The following is a 24,434-nucleotide window of genomic DNA, read 5'->3' as shown; positions in this document are numbered from 1 at the left end:
GGGTGAGGCACGGGTGCGCAAGCGGGAGTTCCGGCTGGAGACAAGTGCTCGGGGCGGGCGCCTTCACCATGGCTTCGGCAGAGCTGGACTACACCATCGAGATCCCGGATCAGCCCTGCTGGAGCCAGAGTATGGAATGAGGGTTGGGTCCAGGCGCGGGGAGGTGACCTCATGAGCCCGTGGGTTGCTGGCGCAGCTGTAGCCCCACCCCTCTTGCGGCCCCGCCCTCCCGCGGGCCGCCCCCTCATAGGGTCCCGCAGGTCCTAGACTTGGAGCTCAGGGAGCCCCGCCCCTCGTAAGCCCCGCCCCAGAGTGTTCCTCCCTGGCGAGCCCCGCCTCTGCCCCGATTCAGCTGCTCGCTTGGGACCCCCTTTTCTGTCTTTCCTATCCAGGGTTCTCAGGTCCATGCCCTTCAATCTCTTCTTATAGCTGAAGGCTGCTGAAAGCTGGACCCCTCCTGATTCCTTTGTTTGGGATTGGGCTTCCCACATCTACCTTTCGGCGGTTGTGGGTGAAGGTATCACTTATTTTCTCTAAGGAGTGGAGGGGGAGCCCTGCGGGGTTACCGGTCCTCGCAGAAGCCCGGGACTGAGAACCCTTAGCCGTCCCTCTCCATTCTCGGCAGTCGTTAACAGTGCAGTCTCTGCCGTCGCGTAGAACTCAACTGAAATCCTGACTCCTTCTTTTAGGAGCTGGATGACCTTTGGTAAGCTGCCTTCTCTGAACTTCAGTTTCCTCCTCTGCAAAACGGGGTTAAGGATAGTAACATTTCTTATAGGACTGTTGGGGCCATCTGGATATTATTTGTGTAAGGGGCCTGGCATGGAGTGAGTTCAGCAATTGGCACTTACGATCGGCATTGTTTCTCTCCTTACATTAAAGAAAGACATGTAGGAGGCTCCACAAAATCAGTAGGCTTGACAGCACAGCCTCTTTAATTGCTACCACAATGATCTTCCTAATGCAAAAGTCTGATCTTATCCCTGTTCTCCGTAGAACTCACCTTCAGGAGAGCCTTCCCAGACCCCTACCCGTAGTATCTCATGTTCTTTGGTTGGAGTCTAGGAGAGGGCAGCTCTTAGGCTCCTGCAGAACTGTTGGTTCCAGACCAGCTGTTTCTCCCTAGAGCTGGATCTGTTGGCTTAGCGCTTTTGGGTTTATAGATGTAAAAATACTTTGGACACCTTTTGGCATCAGCAAGCCATGAAGTAAGCTGAAAATATTTCCTTTGGAGAGCCTTAGGCTGTAAAGGGCTGGAGGTGCCTTCAGCATGGCCAGGAGGGCAACCTGGTGATCTTGGTTCACATTTCAGCTCCATATCTTACTAGTTATATGTCTTTGGCAAGTTATTGAACTTCCCTGAGCCTCAGATTCTTCCACTGTGAAATGGGAACAGTAATAGTGTGTACATCCTCATGGGATTGTGAGGGTTAACGAGGTAGCGTTTGGATGTGTGTCCCTGGCACAGTGCAGGTGCTGTTGCATTGCTTCCCCTATGGTTCCCCCTTTGCCCCCCTTTCTTTTTTTTTTATTTTTTTATTTTTTTGAGGGATGGAGTCTCCCTCTGTCCCCAGGCTGAAGTGCAGTGGCGCCATCCTGTGGCTCCCCTTGCTGCTCCAGGAGTCTGGGTCTTAGAATTAGAAGAAATCTCAGGAGCTGTTTTGTACTCTGTTGGCATGAGTACATTCCATTCCTAGCAGGCCCTTCCCTGACGGGATGCTTCTGCGCAAACATACTGGCCTGTTGGAGGCAACTGGGATTGTTAGAAAGCACTTCCCTTTCTTGAGCCACAATAGGCCTTCCTGTCATTTCCGCTCTCAGTTCAGCATTTGCTGTGTCCTGACCGTGGGTTAGAGAAGTGACTCACATGGAACCGAGGTTTTGGAGAGGGGGTGAGTTTATAAGCAGGTGGTTTCAAAGTGATGTGCTAACTGTGGGGCTAGAGCATTGTGGTGGGAACGACACAGAGCAAGTCATCTCTCTTCCTCCCTTCAAGAGGACAGCTTTGTGCCTTCACATCTCCTCCAAGGGAAACACCTCCAGGGGCTTCAAAGTTCTTTCTTCTCCTCCTTATTGCTCCTCCTGACTGGCTTTAGTTCATCGCCCTTCCCTCTCACACTGCATGCTCCAGAGGTGAGCTAGAGGTTGTCAAGCCCCTCAGAAGACGATCACCACACTGTGGTCCCCGGAATCCATTTCCTGCCCATCTACAGAGCTTCCCTCCAGGCCAACATTGCTTCACAGAGTGACAGCCTTTTGGGGCCCCAGAGATTGTATCTTTTGCAATTACTGTTTAATGGTGGAGAAGTATGTAGGACAGTCATATTTAGTTTTTGAAATTCCCCTTTTTTTTTAGTAATTTTTTTTTTTTTTTAAGAGATGAGTTTTCACCATGTTGGCCAGGCTGATCTTGAACTGCCAACTTCAGGTGATCCACCCGCCTCGGCCTCCCAAAGTGCTGGGATTACAGGTGTGAGCCACTGTGCCCGGACCTGAAATTACTTTTTAAAAATATATATATTTTTTAGACAGAGTCTCATTCTGTCACCCAGGCTGGAGTGTAGTGGTGCAATCTCAGCCCATTGCAACCTCCACCTCCCGGGTTCAAGTGATTCTCCCGCCTCACCCTCCCAAATAGCTGGTACTACAGGCACATGCCACCCCACCTGGCTAATTTTTGTATTTGCAGTAGAGACAGGGTTTCACCATATTGGTTAGGGTGGTCTTGAACTCCTGACCTTAGGTGATCCATCCGCCTTGGCCTCCCAAAGTGCTGGGATTACAGGTGTGAGCTACTGTGCCCAGTGTTTAAAAACTTTTTTTTTTTAGTTTTTAATTTTCTTATATGGAGACAATACTATGTTGCTCAGACTGGTTTCAAACTCCTGGGCTCAAGCAGTCCTTCTGTCGCAGCCTCCCAAAGTTCTGGATTACAGGTATGAGCCACTGTGTCTGGCCTGAAATTACTTTTCCTCTGTATTTGAAAATTGAAACCACAGAACCCATCACTGCTGTGAGCTGATGGAGAAGCTGATGCTGGCACAGTAGCTAGCTGGAAGGCAGCTGCAGATCTGGGGTCATTCAGAGCGCTGGGCCTTGTAGGTCAGGCTTGGCAGCCCAAAATCCTCCTGCTGGGAATCCCAGCAGCCAGTACCTTTGGCTGCCTACACCAATGGTCATCTGCCTAGGCCTTTGCTGAAGCTGGTCCTTTGATTCAGAATCTGGCCTCCTACTCTTTTTTCCAGGCCAGTGATCCTCTTGCTCTCTCAGTACCCTCTCTTACTTCATTTCATTTGGGAAGGGTCTCTCCTGGGGCTCCCATAGCACTATATTATCCTGTTTTGGTGTTTTTGATGGCTTCACTCCCTGTCACTGGGGCCTGGGAGGGATGAGGTGCCAAGTGAGCTGAATGGAGTCACTTGGCAGCACTGTAGGGCCAAGGCAGAGCTGCTCTGGCATCCCAGGCCCAGGCCATGCCACCCCTCCTCCCATCCAGAGAATGGTCAGCCAAGTCCCACCCAGGTCCCCTCTGTGACTTGCTCATAGGCTAGCAGCCTTCTTAAAGGTACCATGTGGCTCTTATGTTCAGTAAACAAAAAATAATTCATTCACAGAGTTAATAGGGCTGGGGCCTGGGCCTGGGACAAACGTTTTGCCCTTAGAGTAAACAGAAGGTCTTCAGGGTATCACAGAGAGGGGAAGTGAGGAGTTTTTGTTCCCCAGGCTTTATTGTGGGCCGGATTTTTTGCTCAGCGCTGGCTGAGATCAAAGAAATACGGACATCATCTTAACCCTCGGGAAGTTGTCACTGGTACCTGGGAAACAGTGCCGAAGGGTCTGGACCACAATGGTGGGCCCTGTGGTGGGGGAGGCTTCCTGGAGAAGAGCAGCCCAAGCCGGACCTGAAGCTTCGGGAGGGCTGACAGACCCCCCTGGTGAGCAGCAGAAAGTCCAGAAGTCAAATCTACAGCCATACCACCTTGGACATGCTGATTTCAGAAGCTAAGCAGTGTCAGGCCTGCTTAGAACTTGGATGGGAGAAAGTGCAGAAGTAAGAGCCCTGAGGGAGACTTCGAGGGGCTGGAGGGAACAGGGGCCTGGCAGGAAGCTGTGCAGTGCTTTCACAGGGTGGAGAATAAGATGAAAACCTGAAGAGCTGTCATGACAGACAGTCCTCAAAGACCCAGGTGAAGATCATTTGGGATTTGATCCTTGTCTTGTCTGCTTGTCTTTGAGGACCCAAAAGGACTTTTTTTTTTTTTTCCGTACAGAGGAGTTTATTTTTGGAATCATGATCTCTTTTCTGTCACCTCTCGATAAGAACCCTTTCTAAGTGTCTGCTCTATGCCAGGTGCTGTACAAGACCCTGGATTTGAGATCCAGGCCTCCTCACAGGCTTCGTTTTCTCTGAGTGTCTGTGGTACTTACACTGTTAACCATCTTCTATCCTCATGCCAGGCCCACCAGGAGCTCCTTTCATTGTTTTATTAATCCTCACAACCACCCCTTGAAGTAGGGAGTACCCTTAATCCTGTTTTACAGATGAAGAACAGACGCTTGTGGGGAGGTAAAGTATCTCACCCAAAGTAATTCCAGATTTCAGCTTAAGAGCCTTACTCCAAAGCTTGTACATGCCAAGATTTCAGTTGCCATTAGGAAGGGCTGCCTGAATACGATGCCATTTCTAGGAAACAGTTAAGGACATGCACAAAGAATGGGGTGTCCATTAAAGTATTTTTATAACAGCAAAAAATCGGAAACAGCATCATATCCAATAATGGGATATTTGATCACCATAAATTATGAAACATTTGATAGCCTCTCTGAAGCCACTAAACATAATGGTGTAGAAATATATAAACTGACAGGGAAAAATGTTCACAATATATTGCCAGACGGAAGAAAGCAGATTACAAACAGTATGATTCCAATTTTATTAGATACTCATTTTCTACTTTTTCTACAGTGAGCATGCATTACTTGTGAAGTAATAATAATTTCAATTTATTGAATTCTTTCCTTCTGCCAGGTGCCATGCTAAGCCCTCTATAGCTGTTATCTTATTTAATTTTTTGTGTCATTATCCCCATTTCACAGATAAGGAAATTGAAGCTTAGAGAACTTGATTAAGGTCTGTGTCATAGTTACTAAGTGGCAGAGGCAGAGATTTGAACCAAGATATGATTTTGTACAGTATGTACTCTTAGATACTATGCTACTCTGCTGTTTTTTTAAAAAAGTAAATAAAAAAGTAATTTGGCTGGGCACAGTGGCTCACGCCTGTAGTGCCAGCACTTTGGGAGGCTGAGGGGGGCAGATCACTTGAGCCCAAGAGTTTGAGACCAACGTGGCCAAACCCTGTCTCTGCAAAATAATATAAAAATTAGCTGAGCATGGTAGTGCTTGCCTGTAGTCCCAGCTACTTGGGAGGCTGAGGTAGGAGGATCACCTGAGCCCGAGAGATTGAGGCTGCAGTGAGTCATGACTGCATCACTGCACTCCAGCCTGGGCAACAGAGAGAGACCTTGTCTCAAAGGAAAAAAAAAAATTGGTTTAAATATAGGAATTGTGAGACACTAGAAAACATTTCTGGGGAGTAGAGAAAATTAAGAATCTTTTTATTCTTTGCATTTTTAAAAGAAAACATAATTTCTGTTTTCATTCTGGCTTGCAAATAAAAAAGTACCTATCGTACTACGGACCCTTACGCCTTGTCAGCCCTTTCCTTTGTCTTCCCCATATGCCCCTGGGATATACACAATCTAATTCATGCTTGAGTTTTATGACTTGAACTGCTGCACAATATATGTATTTGTAATTCTTGCATTATCTGTGTCAGTGTTATTTGTTGAGAAATTCTAGAGGACAGAGGGCCTGTGAGATTAAATTGTCTTGTGGTGTGCTCAAGATGTGTTAGGGTTGAAAAGAATCCTTTCGCATGGTGAGGGGCTTCCGGGCAACCCTGGCCTCTTTGACTTCTCAGCTGCTCTTTACTCTGCTGGACCACCTCCGCTGTTGCTGGAGATAATATTTTAACTCTCATTGCAGAAGTTATACATACTGATTTTAGAAAATAGGGAAAAAATCATGAAAAAGAAATTGCCTCTAATCCCAGAAATAATTGCTATTAATATTGGATGTATTTTTTTCTTTTTCTTTTTCTTTTTTTTTTTTTTCAGACAGAGTATCGCTCTTGTTGCCCAGGCTGGAGTGCAGTGGCCCAACTCCACTCACGGGAACCTCTGCCTCCTGGGTTCAGTGATTCTTCTGCCTCAGCCTTTTGAGTTGCTGGGATGATAGGTATGCACCACCATGCCTGGCTAATTTTTTATTTTTAGTAGAGATGGGGTTTCTCCATATTGGTCAGGCTGGTCTCAAGCTCCCAACCTCAGGTGATCTGCCTACCTTGGCATCCCAAAGTGCAAAGTGCTGGGATTACAGGAGTGAGCCACCATGCCTGGCCTTGATGTATTTTTTTCTATGCATTAAAAAAAAAAAAAAATATGTGGCCAGGGGCGGTGGCTCACACCTGTAATCCCAGCACTTTGGGAGGCTGAGGCAAGCAGATCACCTGAGGTCAGGAGCTGGGAGTCCAGCCTGGCCAACATGGTGAAATCCTGTCTCTACTAAAAATACAAAAATTAACTGGGCGTGGTGGTAGACACCTGTAATCGCAGCTACTAGGGAGGCTGAGGCAGGAGAATTGCTTGAACCCGGGAGGCGGAGGTTGGAGTGAGCTGAGATCATGCCATTGCACTCCAGCCTGGGTGACAGAGTGAGACTCTGTCCAAAAAGAGAAAAAAAAATGTGTGTGTGTGTGTATAGGTATTCTGTTGTGATACTGCTTTACAACTTGTGTTTTCACTTAATGTATTACTATTATTTTTAAAAATAATAGCATTATTGAGAAATAATTTACATCCATCAAATCTACCCTTTAAAAATGTATGCTTCTGGCCATCCACAGTACTTGGGAGGCTAAGGTGGGAGGATTGCTTGAGCCCAGGAGTATAAGACCTGCCTGAGCAACATAGTGAGACCTTGTCTCTACAAAACATAAAAACTTAGCCAGGTGTGGTTCCATGTGCCTATTGTCCTACCACTCAGGACTGGGGTGGGAGGATCGCTTGAGCCTGGGAGGCTGAGGATGCAGTGAACCATAATCTCACTACTGCATTCCAGCCTGGGCAACAGAGTGAGACCTTGTCTCAAAAAAAAAACCAAAAAAAAAAAAGGTTAAATTCACTGCCTTTTGATATATTCACAGAATCATAAGACTATCACTGCTATCTAATTCCAAAGCGTTTTCATCATCTGAAAAAGAAACCCTATTCCCATTAATAGTCATTCTCTATTCCCTCCTCTCCACAGCCCTTGGCAAACACTAATCTTTCATTCTCTATGGACTTGCCTATTCTTGATATTTTATATAAATGAAGTCATATAATATGTGGCCTTTTGTATCTGACTTCTTCCACTTAGAATGATGTTTTCAAGGTTCATCCATGTTGTCACATGTGTTAGTACTTCGTTCCTTTTTATGACTGAATAGTATTTCATTGTATGGATGTATCACATTTAGTTTATTCACGGATGCTAGGAGGAGTGTTTCTACCTTTTGGTTATTATGACTGCTATGAATATTCATGGAAAGTTTTCATGTGGACTTATATTTTTAGTTCTCTTGGAGATATCCCTGGAGTGAAATTGCTGGGTCATGTGGTAACTCTATGTTTAATTTTTTTGAGGATCTGCCATAGTTTTCCAAAGTGGCTGTACCATTATGCATTTCCACCAGCAGTGTATGAGGGTCCTGGTTTCATCCACAACCAACACTTGTTTATTATCTGACTTTTTGTTTTTGAGACAGAGTCTTGCTCTGTCGCCAAGGCTGGAGTGCAAAGGGGTGTGATTGCCGCTCACTACAACCTCTGCCTCCTGGGTGCAAGCAATTCTCCTGCCTCAGCCTCCCAAGTAGCTGGGATTACAGGCACGTGCCACCAAACCCAGCTAATTTTTTGTATTTTGGTAGAGACTGGCGTTTCACCATGTTGGTCAGGATGGTCTTGATCTCCTGACCAACATAGTGAAACGCCAGTCTCTACTAAAATACAAAAAATTATCCTCCTGCCTCTGCCTTCCAAAGTGCTGGGATTACAGGTGTGAGCCACCTTGTCCTCCCTGACTTTTTAATTATAGCCATCCTCAAGTATGAAGAGATACCTGATAGTGGTTTTGATTTTGATATTCCTAATGGCTATGATGTTGAGCATCTTTTTTGTGCTTATTGGCCATTTGTAAATCTTTGGAGAAAGACCTGCTTCATGTATTTAGATCCTTTGCCCATTTTTGAATTGGGTTTACTTTTTGCTGTTGAGTTTTATGAGTTCTCTGTATTCTGGATATTACTCCCTTATCAGATAGATGATTTGCAAATATTTTCTACATTCTGTGGGTTTTTTTTCACTTTTTTTGGATTGTGTCCTTTGAAGTAAAAAGTTTTTATTTTGATGAAGTCTCAATGTATCTATTTTGTTTGTCTGTTCCATGTACTTTTGGTGGAACTGCTGTCTAATCCAAAGATTTACTCCTGTGTTCTCTTCTAACGGGTTTTATAGTTTCAGCTCGTATATTTATGTCTATGAGCTGCTTAATGTATTACTGAATATTTCTATGTAATTTAACATTTTTCGTATAAGTGGAATTGCCAAGTCGAAGATTGCATTTTTTTTTTTTTTTTTTGAGATGGAATTTCACTCTTATTGCCCTGGCTGGAGTGCAATGGCATGATCTTAGCTCACTGCAACCTCCGCCTCCTGAGTTCAAGCGATTTTCCTGCCTCAGCCTCCCAAGTAGCTGGAATTACAGGCACCTGCCACCATGCCCAGCTAATTCTTTGTATTTAGTAGAGATGGGATTTCACCATGTTGGTCAGGCTGGTCCTGAACTCCTGACCTCAGGTGATCCACCCACCTTGGCCTCCCAAAGTACTAGGATTACAGGCTTGAGCCACCATGCTCAACAAAGATTGCATGTTTTTGAGACTTCTGATACATGTTCCAGAATTCTTGTGACTCTGTTTTCTCCCTGTAATTTCTACCCCTCCCTATCTGTCTCTCCACTGCTCTCGTTCAGGCCTTCACCATCTCTTGCCTTGAATTTTATAGTAGCCTTCTACCTGTTCCTAATGACCCTGTCAGTGCAGTGTGTGTTAAGTGTAGTGGTGTGGTGGCGGGTGCTGTGACAGTACAGAGGAGGGGCACCTCACTCAGTCTGAAGTTTGGGGTGGGGGTAGTGAGAAGGGGTTGGCTTGGGGAGGGCGTCAAGGAATGCTTCCTGGAAGTAAGTAGTGAGCTGACTCTGTAAGTGGAGTGGGCATTAACAAAGCATGAACACGGAGCATCAGCATCATGGGCTGGAGAACAGCACATGCAGGTCCGGCTGGTGGAGGCAGTAGAGCTTGCTGGTCCAGAGAGTGGGCGCTGGCTCTGCTGTTTCCTGGAGGTATGTTTTTGGGGGAAAGGGACTTTCCCTCTCTGTGTTTTAATTTTCTCATCTGTAAAATGGAGATAGTAATAGTAGCTAACTTCTAGGATGGTTGCAAGACCAAATGAGGGAGCATATATTGAAGTCCTGGCTGGGAGAAGCAGGTAGATGAGGTCATTATTGGGTCTTTTGATGTACAGGAGGCAGCCATGCATACAGGTTTGGAGTTGATGTGATAGAGATGGTTTTGTTATCTAGGGGGCTGGCTAGGGTAGTAGATACAAGCTGGTCTTTGGAGTCAGACCACCTGGGTTTGGATTTCAGCTTCACTGCTTGTTAGTCAAGTAACCTTGAGCAAGTTGTTTACTATGTGTCTTAGGTTTTCATCTGTAAAATGAGAATTCTTAGCTGGGTGCAGTGGCTCATGCCTGTAATTGGAGCACCTTGGGAGCCTGAGGCAGGTGGATCACGAGGTCAGGAGTTTGAGACCAGCCTGGCCAAGAATGTGAAACCTCGTCTCTACTAAATACAAAAATTATCTGGGCGTGGTAGTGCATACCTGTAGTCCCAGCTGCTCAGGAGGCTGAGGCAGAGAATTGCTTGAACTCAGGAGGTGAAGGTTGCAGTGAGCCGAGATTGCGCCACTGCACTCCAGCCTGGGCAACACAATGAGACTTTGTCTCAAAAAAAAAAAAAGAGAATTCTTGCTCATAAGAGTATTGTAATTTTTGTTTTTTTAAATATAGGGTCTCACTCTGTACCCAGGCTGGAGTACAGTGGCATGATCTTGGCTCACTGCAGCCTTGATCTCCTGGGCTTATCCTCCTGCCTCAGCATCCTGAGGAGCTGGAACTACAGGCATGTGCCACCTTGCCGAGCTAATTTTTCTAGAGATGAGGTTTTGCCATGTCGCCTAGCCTGGTCTTGAACTCTCAGGCTCAAGTGAGATCTGCCTGCTTTGGCCTCCCAAAGTGCTGGGATTACGGGTGTGTTGTGAATAACTAATGCGTTGATACGTGAAATGCTCAGAATAGGGCCTGACACATCATGCTGTGTGTTAGCAGTTTTTGCTGAGAGAAGTTTGTAATGGTTTAGGAACTAGGCGTTTTTGATTGCTTGTACAGGGTTCTGGTAAGTCTTTGCATAGAGTGGGAGATCAGGCCAGGGACCAAAATTTTCAATGCCTCAAGGTCACCTGCTAGAGGCCAGGAGATATCAGCACCAGGAGGGGCAGAGGGTGATATGGCCAGTGGAGTAAGTAAGAAAGGGGCAGGAGTTCGTACAAGACGGTGGAAGAATCATGATCCTAATGTGACAACAAATAACAATAGCCATAGCAATTACTTTTGGCTGGGCGTGGCGGCTAACACCTGTAATCCTAGCATTTTGGGAGGCCGAGGCGGGCAGATTGCCTGAGCTCAGGAGTTCTAGACCAGTCTGGTCAATATGGTGAAACCCTGTCTCTACTGAAAATACAAATATTAGCTGGGTGTGGTGGTGGGTGCCTATAATGCCAGCTACTTGGGAGGCTGAGGCAGGGGAATCCCTTGAACCGGGGGGCGGAGAGGGGGGCAGAGGTTGCAGTGAGCCAAGATCCGCCACTTTACTCCAGCCTGGGGGAAAGAGTGAAACTCCCTCTGAAAAAAAAAATTTTTTTTTAAATGAATCGGTTATGGTGGCATGCGCCTGTGGTCCCAGCTACTCAGGAGGCAGAGTGGGAGGATTGCTTGAGCCCAAGGAGGTTGAAGCTGCAGTGAGCTGTGATTGTGCCACTGCACTCCAGCTTGGGCAACAGAGCAAGACCCTGTCTCCAAAAATAAATAAATCAATAAAGAATACTACAGAAAGCTTGGGCTATGGGAGTAGGTAGTCTGTCCAGGGTGCTAATATTCTGAGGGTTTATTCACCTTCATGGAGGGTGAAGAGTCATTCCTGCCTGAGTTGGTAAAGAAAGCCAAGGTTGCCAGCGAAACGGAGTTACAAATCCCAGCCTCAGGAGGAGGGGCAGTTTGGAGGCCGAGCAGCAGCTGTTTGAACCTCTGGCAATGGGGAATGCACCATCTCTGCTGGTGGGGGCTGGCCTTGACATCTCATGTCCACCAGGGAATATGACCTCCCTTGGTTGCTTTTTCTGCATTTGTAATAAATCCCAAAGCCTTTGGCTGGTGTCTTGGGGGTGGCATATGGGAAACCCTGTAGGCAGGGGAAGGAGAGCCCATTCTCAGACAGCTGCAGAGGTAAGGGAGCCTCCCAGAATGGGGTCTTGGAAATCGAGTTGCTGGGCCTCGGAGATGCAAAAGCACTTTCAAACACTAGCTGCGGACTACTCTCCATGAGGCTGCGGTAGCCCAAGCCTCATGGGCAGAGTCATATCCAGCAAGGTTGAGCCGGGTCCCCACTGAGAAAGGCTAGTGCAGGTAAAGAGCCATCTGGGAGAAGATGGGGACACTAGGCCGAGAAAAGTGGTGAGAATATTTGGAGCTGCTTGAGATAGACCTGTGGGACTGTGTCCCTCACCAGAGGCTGAACCAGCACTGTGGAGGCCAGGAGGGCTGGCAGGTGTCAGCAGGGGCCTGAGGCTTTGGCAGCTTCTGCTCCAGGCTGAGTTGCAACCAGGCCTGGGACCTCCACGGGTGCGGGCAGTTAATCTCTGAAGGCCAGAGTCACCACTACTAGAGAGCAGGAACGTTGAACTTTTCAATCACATTAATTTCCACAGGAAATTGTTGTCTTCCTTTTGTCCAAAGGTTAGTGATTTATATTTACCAGCCTCTTAACTAGCCTTGAAATTTACTGTTGCCAGGTCACTCCTGGCATCCATAAATTTCCGGGTGGCAGCTGAGCATAGCCAAGTGGCTTGTTCCTTGGAAGGGTACACGCCGGCCCTTTTGGGAGTGCAGATGAACTGGCCACAGACGGTCCTGGTACAGAAGTCCCCCTGAGGGAGTGGGTGTTCACTTTGCAGGGGAAATGAGATGAGGTCTGTTTGACAAGGTTGCAGGGAGGCTTCTTCAAAGGCAGCCCTGGTGGTGGTGGCAGCTGGCTTGTGCCTCTTCGATATCACCAGCTGTGGATGGGGTGGCAGCACAGACAGTGCTGGAGTAGTTGAGGGTGGGGAGCAGGGGCCAGATTCCCAGCTCTACACTCTGCTTAGACAAGTACCTTAACCTCACTCTGCCTCAATTTCTTCATCTATAGTAAGAGGACCTGCCTTAGAGTATTGTTAAACCTCAATAAATATAGGCTGTTATTATTCTCTTGCAGACAGGGTAGGTGGCTTGGTATAGGCCAGAGTCAGTCAGTCTCATGTCCCTGTCTGCACTGTCCTATCCATTTATACTTTTAAGACCCTCTTCTTCCTGGGAGGCTGAAGCGGGCAGATCACTCGAGGTCAGGAGTTCAAGACCAGTCTGGCCAACGTGGTAAAACCTTTCCTCTACTCTTAAAAAAAAAAAAAAAATAGCTGTGCGTGGTGGTGGGTGCCTATAATTCCAGCTAATTAGGAAGCTGAGGCAGGAGAATTGCTTGAACCCAGGATTTGGAGGTTGCCTTGAGCCAGGATTGTGCTACTGCCCTCCGGCCTGAGTGAGAGAGTAAGACTCAATCTCAAAAAAGACCCTCTTCTTCTATCTGCTCATAGAATTAGAACAGGGGCTGGCAGACTCTTTCTGTAAAGGGCCAGTTTTGTTTTTTTTTTTGAGATGTATTCTTACACTGTGGCCCAGGCTGGAATGCAGTGGCATGATCTCGGCTCACTGCAACCTCTGCCTCCCAGCTTTGAGCAATTCTACTGCTTCAGCCTCTGAGTAGCTGGGATTACAGGCACCCACCACCACGCCCAACTAATTTTTGTATTTTTAGTAGAGACGGAGTTTCACCATTTTGGCCAGACTGGTCTTGAACTCCTGACCTTGTGATCAGCCGCCTCGGCCTTCTAAAGTGCTGGGATTACAGGCATGAGCCACCGCGCCCGGCCAGGCCAGTCAGTATTTTAAGCTTTGTAAGTCACCTGGTCTTGTAACTACTCCAATCTGCTGTTTTTAGTGCGAAAGGAGCCAGAGACCCTAAGTAAATAATGAGTGTGACATGTTCCAATAAAACTGTATTTGTGGACACTGAAATTTAAATTCCATATAATTTTCACCTGTCACAAAATATTCTTTTGATTTTTTTAACCATTTAAAAATGTAAAAATTATTTTAGCTCACAGGCCATATAAAAATAGGCAGTGTGCCCAGTTTGACCCTGGGGTTGTAGTTTGCTGAGCCCTGGATCAGAAGGTGAAAGGGCAGGGAGAAGGTATTTACTTTCTTCACTTGGGCTATCTTTGAGTCTCTAAAGAAAGGTGCCCTTGTGTTGGTTTGTCCGGTGACTCCATGGTGTCTCCTGAGAGGCCTGCAGAAAGGCAGCTGGAGCAGCACGAGGTGGGAGCTGGAGCACATGCGCTGGCAGGAAGCCTGGGCCTGGCACCCATTGGTTCCCTGCCTGCAGTAGCCAGAGTGCTGCTGGCTCTGGATTGGGCAGTCCCCCCCACCCCCACCCCCACCCCAGCTCTGGTGTTGACAGTCCACATCTGTGTTTCAGAGAACAGCTCCAGCCCAGGTGGGAAGGAGGCAGAAACTCAGCAGCCTGTGGTGATTCTCTTGGGCTGGGGTGGCTGCAAGGATAAGAACCTTGCCAAGTACAGCGCCATCTACCACAAAAGGGTGAGTACTCTGGTGCCCTCTCCCCCGGGCTGCAGTGAGGGCTGACCATCTTTGAGGCAGGCCTGGGAATGGCTTTAAGAACAGTCTGTGGAGTTTGAAACCAGCCTGGCCAACATGGTGAAACCCTGTCTTTACTAAAAGTACAAAAATTAGGCCGGGTGCGGTGGCTCACGCCTATAATCCCAGCACTTTGGGAGACCAAGGCGGGTGGATCATGAGGTCAAGAGATTGAGACCATCCTGGTCAACAAGGTGAAACTCCATCTCTACTAAAAATACAAAAATTAGCTGGGCATGGTGGTGCACGCCTATAGTCCCACCTACTCGGGAGACTGAGGCAGGAGAATTGCTTGAACCCAGAAGGCAGAGGTTGCGATGAGCTGAGTGCCACTGCACTCCAGTCTGGGCAACAACAATGAAACTCTGTCTCAAAAAAAAAAAAAAAAAGTACAAAAATTAGCTGGGCATGGTGGCACGTGCCTGTAGTCCCAGCTACTTGGGGGGCTGAGGCAGGAGAATAGCTTGAGCCAGGGAGATGGAGGTTGCAGTGAGCCAAGACTGGGCCATTGCACTCCAGCCTGGGCAACAGAGAGAGACTATGTCTCAAAAAAAGTTAAAAAGAGCCTGTGAGGAAGGCATGGAGTCATAGGGACTTGGTGGGATTATCTCCATTTTGCTGCCAGCTTTGTGGCCTGGTCTGGGCCCTTTAGTCTCCTCATGGCTTCCCCTTCCTCCCTCCTGCATCCCACAGCGGGCGGCCCAGTCTTGATGTGGCCCCTAGTTGTGGAGCTGGCCCAGGCTCCAGTCCCTGTTAACTGGCTGGTGCCTCTGTGGGCAGCAGGAGCCGGGACTGGGTGTCTAGGCATAGCTTGTACTCCCAGGACCTCCACCTTTCCCACCAGGTGAGTTTCTGTCTTACCACTGCCCATGTCACCTTTCACATTCCCAGACTAGCAGGGCCTCTTGGAAAAGATTTGTGCTTCTTTTCATCCAACCAAGAGTCGGATGCAGAGGCCGTGGTAACCTGCTAAGGAGAGGGCCTTAGCAGGACCTGGTTATATTTTGGAAGCTTATCTCACCTCCTGGGCCTCCAACTCCACCCTCCCCTCCTCAGCCCAGATCTCTCCCCCAAGCAGCCTCCTGCAGGGGTCCTGGTGCAGAAAGCCGCAGCTGCCAGCTGGAAGCCCTGGACTGAGGAGCAGGGCACATGTGGAAGAAAGGCCAGCTGAGTCCCCTTCCCCTCGGCATCCCTCCACTCACTCAGGTCCACTTCCTGCCTGCCTGAGGTGTGGGTGGCCCTGGAATGGGAGAGAGATTAGGGGGAAAATGTAGTTCTGAGCTTGAAGCCTCTCCCCAGTCTCCGGGGCTGGGGCTCTGGTGTCGCCTTTTATAGACAGCCTCACTCTGCGGCCAGTTTCAGCTGCTTCTGAGTTCTGCTCACTGGACTCGGCTTGTCTGGCTTCTTCATTAGCCTGAGATCCCTGAGGCCAGGCAGGGGACCAGGAATAGTCAAGTGTGGCTGGGACAAAGAATGAAGGTAAAGGAACCTGGTGAGAGGTGGGGCTTGGAGGGGGTCAGCCCTCAGGAGATTTAAGCAGAGATGTGATGTTAGATTTGTGAGTCAGAAAGTCCCTCTTGGCTGGGCACGGTGGCTCACACCTGTAATCCCAGCACTTTGGAAGGCTGAGGTGGGTGGATCACTTGAGGTCAGGAGTTCGACACCAGCCTGGCCAACATGGTGAAACCCCATCTCTACCAAAAATACAAAAATTAGCCGGGCATGGTGGCACACACCTGTAGTCCCAGCTACCAGGGAGGCTGAGCTGGTAGGATCGCTTGAACCTGGGACGTGAAGGTTGTTGCATTGAGCCGAGATCGCACCACTGCACTCCAGCCCAGGCAACAAAGTGACCCTGTCTCAAAACAAACAAACAAAAGTCCCTGATGTAGAGTGGGGGAGGGATTGGAGGGCTGGGGCTGGAAGCCAGAAGTGAGTTCAGAGGGGCTTGCCATGATCCAAGGACAAAGGGTAGTTGGGACCTCGGAGCTGAGGGTGGTAGTAGAGGGAAGGTGATGGATAGAGGAGCTTGTCAGGAGGTAGAATGACAGTTTAATGAAAGATTGGGCATGGACACAGGGATAGGGAGGTTCATCTCATTTAGTTTCCAGTCCAGATTCAGATTCCATAATTGTCCCCAAAGCATCCTTTACAGCAGATGTGCCCAAACCAGGATCCAATCTCAGATCACACATTACATCTATTTTGTTCCTTAAGGCTATGATTGCACCACTGTACTCCAAAGGCTCCTTTAAATCTAAACTGTTCCCCTCCCAGCCTGCTTTTAGATTCAGGCTCTTGCCCTGTCACCCAGGCTGGAGTACACTGGTGCAATCGTAGCTCTCTGTAGCCTCAACTCTTGGGCTCAAGCAATCTTCCTGCCTCCAGCCTCCCGAGTATCTGGGACTGCAGGCATGTCCCACCATGCCAAGCTAATTTTTTTCTTTTTGAGATGGAGTTTGGCTTTGTTGCCAGGCTGGAGTGCAGTGGCATGAGCTTGGCTAACTCCAACCTCCACCTCCCGGGTTCAAGTAGTTCTCATGCCTCAGCCTTCCAAGCAAGTGGGATTACCAAGCAACATAGGTATGCTCCACTATGTCCAGCTAATTTTGCATTTTTAGTCGAGATGGGATTTCTTCATATTGGTCAGGCTGGTCTCAAACTCCTGACCTTGTGATCTGCCCACCTTGGCCTCCCAAAATGTTGGGATTACAGGCGTGAGCCACTGTGTCCCGCCATTTCTTTTTTCTTTTTTTTGAGGTGGAATTTCTCTTGTTGCCCAGGTTGGAGTGTAATGGCACGATCTTGGCTCACCACAACCTCCACCTCCTGGGTTCAAGCAATTCCCCTGCCTCAGTCTCCCGAGTAGCTGGAATTACAGGCATGTGTCACCATGCCCTGCTAATTTTGTATTTTTAGTAGAGATGGGATTTCTCCATGTTGGTCAGGCTGATCTTGAACTCCCAACCTCAGATATCTGCCCGCCTCAGCCTCCCAAAGTGCTGGGATTACCAGCAGGCATGAACCACAGCACCCAGTCTTTTTTTTTTTTTTTTTTTCTTTTTTAGAGATGGGAGTCTCATTATGTTGTCCAGGCTGTAGAACAGCCCCTTTTTTCATGTTAACTGACTTATTGAAGAGACTGGGTTGCAAGGTAATATTCCTAGGAGTGTGTGATTCCAAATGTTCCCAGGGAGAAACATAGAATGGGGAGTGAAAGGCCTCTGTTGGATTTGAGCATTTGGGAGAATAAGCAGCCCCCTCTTCAGAGTCTTGGGAGGGACACTTAGGCAGTCCAGGGCTAGGAAGTCAGGGACTGATGGCAAGGTACCTCTGCTGACCATCCCTGTTTGGCCGTGGCTCATTCAACTACTGTGCTCAAAGCGATTTTCTCCTTGTTACTACCACGTCACTAATTACTGCTGCTATTGGTTGAGAGTTTACTTTGTGCCAGGTGTTGCTTTAGTCAGTTGAGATACATTTTTTTCCATCTAATTTTACCCATAACCTTATAAGGTGGGTGCTATCGCAATTTTACCATAACCTTATAGATGGGGATCCAGACTCCGAGAGAAGTAAATTGCTCCTTGTTCTTGCTGTTGATACGTAGTGGTGTCAGGAGTTGAACTCAGACCTGTCTGACCCCAGCACTCTCCCTAGTCACATTGCCCCAACAAAGGGCCCTTGCCTCTGGAACAGGAGGATGAGAGGGGATTAGGAGCCAGTCACGGTGGCTCTTCTGACTGACCTAGAAGGGGACCTGTGTGGAGATTGTGGCACTCCTGGCCCAGCCATGAGGGGCACAGAAGCCTAAGGGAGTTTGGGCCCAGACTTTAGAATTCAAGGAACAAGTGTTTACTATATTTGGAATTCCAGGGTAAGTATGAGGAGTGGTCCCAGGCCTGGGAACCAGAGACATTTGGGTGTCAGGTCCCTGAATCCAGAGAGAATGGACCTTATTTTTAGGGGCCTGGCAGGGAGGGAAGGCAACAGTGACCAGCGATGGAAGTGATGTGTGCCTGGCTCAGAAGTGGCCTCTGGTGGTCAGGGCTGGGGCCTGCAGGCCAGGTCTCTGGTACTGGTCTCATGGGGGTAATACTTGTGTCTGGGAGGTAGGGACAGTGCAGAGCTGAGGTGCTGAGGCAGGGGATAGCCAAGCAGTGAGGCCCTGCCTCAAATGTGCAAGGTCTAGGGTGAAGAGGTGGGCACAGAAAGGAGGGAACCAGAGTAGAGAGACTTAGGTCAGCCCAGATGTCTCCAGAACATGCTCAGGCTCTGGGCCTCAAATACCACCCAGGCCAAGAGGGCTTGGCTAGCATGAAGCAATTAGTTAAAAAAATGGGCCTTGAGTCTACTTTCCCCGCCCAGAAGGTACCGGTGTCTGCGGGCAGCGAGCTGGTGGGCTCAGGCTGAAGCAGGACCTACAGCATTGCTGACTCTGTGGGGCCCATGGCCTGTGTCCTCCAGGCTGGGGTGCTGGGCCCCTCTGACCTTAGCTTGTACCCACTACCCTGACCTCATCTGTGAGGACTGACTGGGCCTCTCTCCCCAGGGCTGCATCGTAATCCGATACATAGCCCCGTGGCACATGGTCTTCTTCTCCGAGTCGCTGGGCATCCCTTCACTTCGTGTTTTGGCCCAGAAGCTGCTTGAGCTGCTCTTTGATTATGAGATTGAGAAGGAGCCCCTGCTCTTCCATGTCTTCAGCAATGCTGGCGTCATGCTGTACCGCTACGTGCTGGAGCTCCTGCAGACCCATCGCTTCTGCCACTTGCGTGTGGTGGGCACCATCTTTGACAGTGCTCCTGGTGACAGCAACCTGGTAGGGGCTCTGCGGGCCCTGGCAGCCATCCTGGAGCACTGGCCTGCCATCCTGCGCCTGTTGCTGCTGGTGGCCTTTGCCCTGGTGGTTGTCCTGTTCCACTTCCTGCTTGCTCCCATCACAGCCCTCTTCCACACCCACTTCTATGACAGGCTGCAGGACGCGGGCTCTTGTTGGCCCGAGCTCTACCTCTACTCGAGGGCTGACGAAGTAGTCCAGTCCAGAGACGTAGAACGCATGGTGGAGGCACGCCTGGCACGCCGGGTCCTCGTGCGCTCTGTGGACTTTGTGTCATCTGCACACGTCAGCCACCTCCGTGACTATCCTACTTACTACACGAGCCTCTGTGTCGACTTCATGCGCAACTGTGTCCACTGCTGAGGTCATTGCTCGACCTCACCTCTGCTCCAGAAATAAATGCCTGATACCTCCCCACCATCTGCATCTGTGGGGTCCTCTTCTGGTTCAGCTCTCTGTGGCCCTTTGGGACTCTGTGGCCCCCTAAGTAGAAAATTCCTATAGACCTGTCTCCTGGGACCTCTGTCTGCTGGTGGTCTGCTTACCACAGAGTCCTAAGGTGCAGGAGTGCCGTGGCATGTGTCTGGGGGAGCCTTGCAGTGAGTTGTGTTTGGACAAGTGCCACAGTCGGGCTGCTGAGTCCTGTGGCATGCAGGCTGTAAAGGTTGACAAAGGGTGGCAGAAGACCTACTCTCTTTTTCTTCATTTTTTAATTTATTTTTTTTGAGACACGGTCTCACTCTGTCATCCTGGCTGGGGTGCAGTGGTGCAGTCATGGCTCACTGCAGCCTCAACCTCCTAGGTTCAAGTGATCCTCCCACTTCAGCCTCTCAAAGTGCTAGAACTATAGGCATGAGTCACCATGCCTGGCCAAGATCTCTTATCTTAAAATTTCAAGTGTGTAGGGCCAGGTGCGGTGGCTCAAGCCTGTAATCCCAGCACTTTGGGAGGATCATGAGGTCAAGAGATCGAGACCATCCTGGTCAACATGGTGAAACTCGCCTCTACTAAAAATACAAAAAATTGGCCGGGCGCAGTGGCTCAAGCCTGTAATCCCAGCACTTTGGGAGGCCAAGGCGGGTGGATCACGAGGTCAACAGATCGAGACCATCCTGGTCAACATCGTGAAACCCCGTCTCTACTAAAAATACAAAAAATTAGCTGGGCACGGTGGCGCGTGCCTGTAATCCCAGCTGCTCGGGAGGCTGAGGCAGAATTGCCTGAACCCAGGAGGCGGAGATTGCGGTGAGCCGAGATCGCGCCATTGCACTCCGGCCTGGGTAACAAGAGCGAAACTCCGTCTAAAAAAAATATACAAAAAATTAGCTGGGCATGGTGGTGCGTGCCTGTAATCCCAGCTACTCAGGAGGCTGAGGCAGGAGAATTGCCTGAACCCAGGAGGTGGAGGTTGGGGTGAGCCGAGATCGCGCCATTGCACTCCAGCCTGGGTAACAAGAGCGAAACTCCGTCTCAAAAAAAAAAAAAATTTCAAGTGTGTACGATACTTAAAATGTAAGGGCTGATATACACAGCAGACCTCTAGAACTGAATACTCTTGCATCTTGCGTAATTCAGAACTTCATCATTCTGTATAACTGAAATTTTGTACCTGTTGCCAGAAATGAGTTTTGATTCCTTGAAAGGAAGGTGAGCTTTGTGGGGAAATGCCAGAGGGAAGGTATCTTGGTTAGGGGTAGGGTCAGGCTGGGGATAGTGGCTGTGATCATTGCTCCAGCAGGGCAAAGCCCTACAGTGCAAAGTACCATCCACATGGGTCCCACTTGGCAGTTCAGAGAGGCTCCTCTGACCTCACTGCCTGGGAGTCTGAGGTAGAAGCCAGATGAGGAGCTAATAAGGATGCAGAGGTTAGGGGTCTGCCCGGCTCCACCACACTTTGCTTGGAAGCTGCTGGATCCGGGAAAGCTGCAAGCTGAAAGTTGCCAGATAGAGTGGGGAGCAGGAAGGCAGCAGCATTTTAACAGGAGGTGGGACGAGCTAACACCCAAGCCCTAAAGGCCAGAACCTAACTCCCAAGCCCTAGAGACCAGGGTAAGGGGATTTAGGGCTGAAATAGCAAACTCCTCATCTCCTTGAAGGGAAACCCATTTAGAAACTCTCTAGGTAGGAGAGATGAATTCAGCCTTATAGTTCAGTATCATTTATCATTCTAGAAGTCACTGCTGTACAATGTTGGCACATAGTAGGTATTCAATAAATATTTGTTGATTGAGCTTACCGTGGTAATCAAGGTGCTTAGGCAGCAGTGAAGGAGATGGCTAGAAAAGCTCTGGATGGGAGCTGACCCCTGATATTCTCAGGGATGATGGACCCTCTGTCGCCAGAGCCACGTTCTGTCTGCAGCCCATCAGTCCTTGGTGAGTCCCCACTAAGGTGTCAGGGATTCCCATGCTGTGTGGCTGCATTCCTAGCCATGGCCAACAGGTGGCAGTGCAGCCTGTGCCATGAGACAGCTCAAGGCTCCCACAGCAGGGTGGGCTTCAGCGGAATGCCCTCGCTCTGAGTTAATGGCCCCTTTTAGAGACCATATGGCCCCCAGGGTGGTGGTAACCAGCCCTCAAGGACCTACTGAGTCCAAGTCTATGGGAGACATCAAAGAAGTTGGCCTGATAGGAACTGGGCATGAAGAGTCTCCTCTTTTATCTCTCCGTTGCCCTCACCTACCCACTCTTCCAAACCTGTTTCTTTCCCAGACCCTCAGCCATTGCTGGGGCTGCTCCACCTGCCTCCCTTGACAGAGGCCATGTACATTCCGAGGATCCCTGTGTTCAGGATACTGGGTTTCATCAAGCTGGGCATGGGGCTGAGAAGAGCCTTTGCTGGGCTCCAAGGAGGGACTTGTCTGTCTTCATCTGGGTCCAAGGGGTGGCAGAAGCTGCCAACTGGACCCAATTCTGAGGACATTCACTGAGGGTATCCCAGGGAAAATAGGCAACTAAGGGTGGGGATTTGGGCAGATGGGCCTGGTGTTCAAGAAGGTGTCAAAACAAGTCTGGAGTCATGGAGCTACTCTGGGGCCTTGAGTGTTTTTCTCCAAATGCTTTCTGTTGTGGGTGAGGACTTACATGTATCTTTGAGCACGTGCCTGGGAGGCTTCTAGGAAGTTGAGCTGCCTCACTGGCAGTGGGGAGCTGTGGGGGTCAAAGTGCCATCTGTTCAGTGCTAGCAGCCCAGCCTTGGTTCTCCGAGCACAGGGAGACTTGAAGGTCTATCTTGGATAATGGAGTTTCCATTCTTTCCATTTGAGGATCTAGGCAGTAGCTACAGGGATGATGGTCACTAGAGATACCTTTGGAGAACAGAACAAAAGCATGGGAGGCTGATATGGTGATCCCACTGTGGTCTCTGGTATGTTTCAGGAGATCAGAAAGGGATAGAAGCCTGGGGCTTATGTTTGCACCCAAGCTTATAGCCACTCCTGCCCTAGGTTGGGGGATAGACCTTGCATCCTCTCTATACCCCCAAGCTCTGACCTCTTCTGTGATTAATGAGCTGACGATTCTGCATCGATAAAGAATTAACCTAGAGCCCCTACCTATCAATAGTCAGGAGCCCAGATCCCCAGCCCCACCCCCATCCAAGCCAAATGCTCCAGGGCCTCGGAGCCGACCAACCCTACACAGTGTCACACACCTATAGCTAAGTCCTTTCCCCCATCCTGCTGCCAGGAATTAACCCCCTAACTGCCTCAGCCCACCTCTGCCCATCAGCTCCCCCACCTCCCCACACACATACACTCAGGCAGCAACTGTTTATACTGGTTTAATCCATGTCAAATGTAGTTTACAAAGGGAAAGGACAAGTACCTTTGTATAGAATATACAGACACAGCATCACACCATAGGGCCCACGGGAGGGTCGGGGAGACACTTTTTTCCCTGGAAAGGGCAGCTCTAATCCCAGGAATGGTTCTCAGCAGAGGCTGGGTGGCCAGGAGCACTGTCCTCCAGCCCATCTCAGTCTCTGCTGCGGCTCGGTTCCCGTTTCCTGCCTCTAACCCCCAACTCCTTATAAAGAGCCCCATGAGCTAAGACTAAGGAGAGGATCATGTCCCTTGGGGCATGTGCCCCATGTCTGGGAGAAGAAATATACACCACTGAACACCGAGCACATGGGAGAGGGAAGGGACACCACAGGAGAGGGAGAGGCAGGTATCCCAGAGGTGGATGGGCCGAGCCCCCAGCCAACCCCGAAGGAGGCACTGCTTCCAGGGGTTCTTAAAAAAAGAAGGAAATCATACAACCAAAGGGGGAGGGGACAGGTAGAGGGCGAGGAGTTGTCCCATTTATACACAACATTGTAAACATACACGGTCTATATTACATGTGCTTCAGTCTGGTGTCTGCATGTCCGTCAGTCTGGGGGCTGGATCTCAGGAGCCGTGCCCCACTACTCCCCCCCACCCCCACCTCCCTTCCCCACCCTGGGAACAGAGCTGGAACAGGTATGGCCCCCAAACCATAGGTGGGAGCCAGCAGGTAGTGCCTGGGCCACAGCCTCTACTCTGGCTCCAGAGTCCTGTGTGTGTAAATGTGTGTGTACGTGTGTGTATGTGCATGTATGTACATGGGGAACCTGTGTGCAACTATGTACAAAGGGAGAGGGTCACTGTCACAGAGGCTGGGGGCAGGTGAGGCTGCTGGAGGCGAGGCCTGCCTGGGGCAGATAGCTCACAAGTAGATCCTCCGCAGGTCTCCAGGTGCTGTGATCGTGTTGCACTGAGGGCAGAGCTTCTTGGCACCCTGCAGGGAGAACAGGGAGGGCTCTGGTCTACACAATGTGTCACATGTGTGCACGCAAGCACCTGGGCCTGAAGCCATGTCTCTCTGCACCAGTGTGTGCTGGGACCTTGGTCCTGTCAGCCCAGGCTGGGGACGCATAGGCAGCTTCTATGAGCAGGCAGGCAGGCACGCTCCTGTGTTGGGGGGACGCCAGGATCAAACCGCCTGGCCAGCCCCGCAGCAGGAGCCCCGGTAATGAGAACAAGGCTGGGTCCAGCTGTGGCAGCCGCAGCCCTAACAAGATTACACACGGCCTTTGATCAGGACACAGAGCCCACGTCCGAGCCTTTTATTGCTGTCTCCGGGCGACATTTTAATGGCTGCTCCTGAGCGAAGAACAGGGGCAGGAGCAGAAGGAGCTTAGTAATGGGAGGGGGAGGGGCCAAGGCCCTGGTCCTGTTTACCCACAGCCAGCCTCCTCCTGACCTGGGGCCTCACCAGTATGTGTGATGCAGTGGGCCTTTGGGGGCCAGGGGAGGGGAAGGGAGAATGCAGTGAACTCATGGAGGGGGAGAAGTTACTAAACCTGTAGTGGGGGAGGAGAGG

General features: G+C 49.6%; 2 protein-coding genes across 16 annotated transcripts in view; one reads left to right on the top strand and one right to left on the bottom strand.

The window, feature by feature from the left end:
- Positions 1-23: 23 nt before the first annotated feature.
- On the top strand, positions 24-21,317 carry TMEM53 (transmembrane protein 53). 3 transcript variants are annotated; one of them, XM_035251216.3, is made up of 3 exons: positions 24-129; positions 14,071-14,192; positions 18,802-21,317. In XM_035251216.3, exons 1-3 carry the CDS (start codon positions 69-71, stop codon positions 19,450-19,452), a joined length of 834 nt encoding a protein of 277 aa, XP_035107107.1. In that variant the 5' UTR covers positions 24-68; the 3' UTR covers positions 19,453-21,317. The 3 variants fall into 3 exon arrangements, with proteins under 3 accessions (XP_035107107.1, XP_035107110.1, XP_035107109.1); XM_035251218.3 differs by lacking the exon at positions 24-129 and adding an exon at positions 335-517; XM_035251219.3 differs by lacking the exon at positions 14,071-14,192.
- Positions 21,318-22,854: 1,537 nt separating this feature from the next.
- RNF220 (ring finger protein 220) overlaps positions 22,855-24,434 on the bottom strand; it is a 257,437-nt gene continuing 255,857 nt past the window's right edge. For all 13 annotated transcript variants that reach the window (XM_078331528.1, XM_035251202.3, XM_035251205.3 and 10 more), the window contains one exon: positions 22,855-23,849. In XM_078331528.1, the coding sequence (XP_078187654.1) occupies positions 23,778-23,849 (72 nt within the window). In that variant the 3' untranslated portion in view covers positions 22,855-23,777. The remainder of the gene's footprint in view (positions 23,850-24,434) is intronic.

Source organism: Callithrix jacchus, chromosome 7 (assembly GCF_049354715.1).
Source record: "Callithrix jacchus isolate 240 chromosome 7, calJac240_pri, whole genome shotgun sequence".
Lineage (NCBI taxonomy): Eukaryota > Metazoa > Chordata > Mammalia > Primates > Cebidae > Callithrix > Callithrix jacchus.
This window is presented reverse-complemented; position numbering and strand designations above follow the sequence as displayed.

What these genes read in the sequence shown, in the direction of transcription:
- TMEM53 (XM_035251216.3), top strand. Translation starts at nt 69, where the DNA reads ATGGCTTCGGCAGAGCTGGACTACACCATCGAGATCCCGGATCAGCCC. An exon ending in TCAGCCCTGCTGGAGCCAGA is followed by an intron (nt 130 to 14,070) that starts GTATGGAATGAG and finishes TCTGTGTTTCAG; the next exon opens with AGAACAGCTCCAGCCCAGGT. An exon ending in GCGCCATCTACCACAAAAGG is followed by an intron (nt 14,193 to 18,801) that starts GTGAGTACTCTG and finishes CTCTCTCCCCAG; the next exon opens with GGCTGCATCGTAATCCGATA.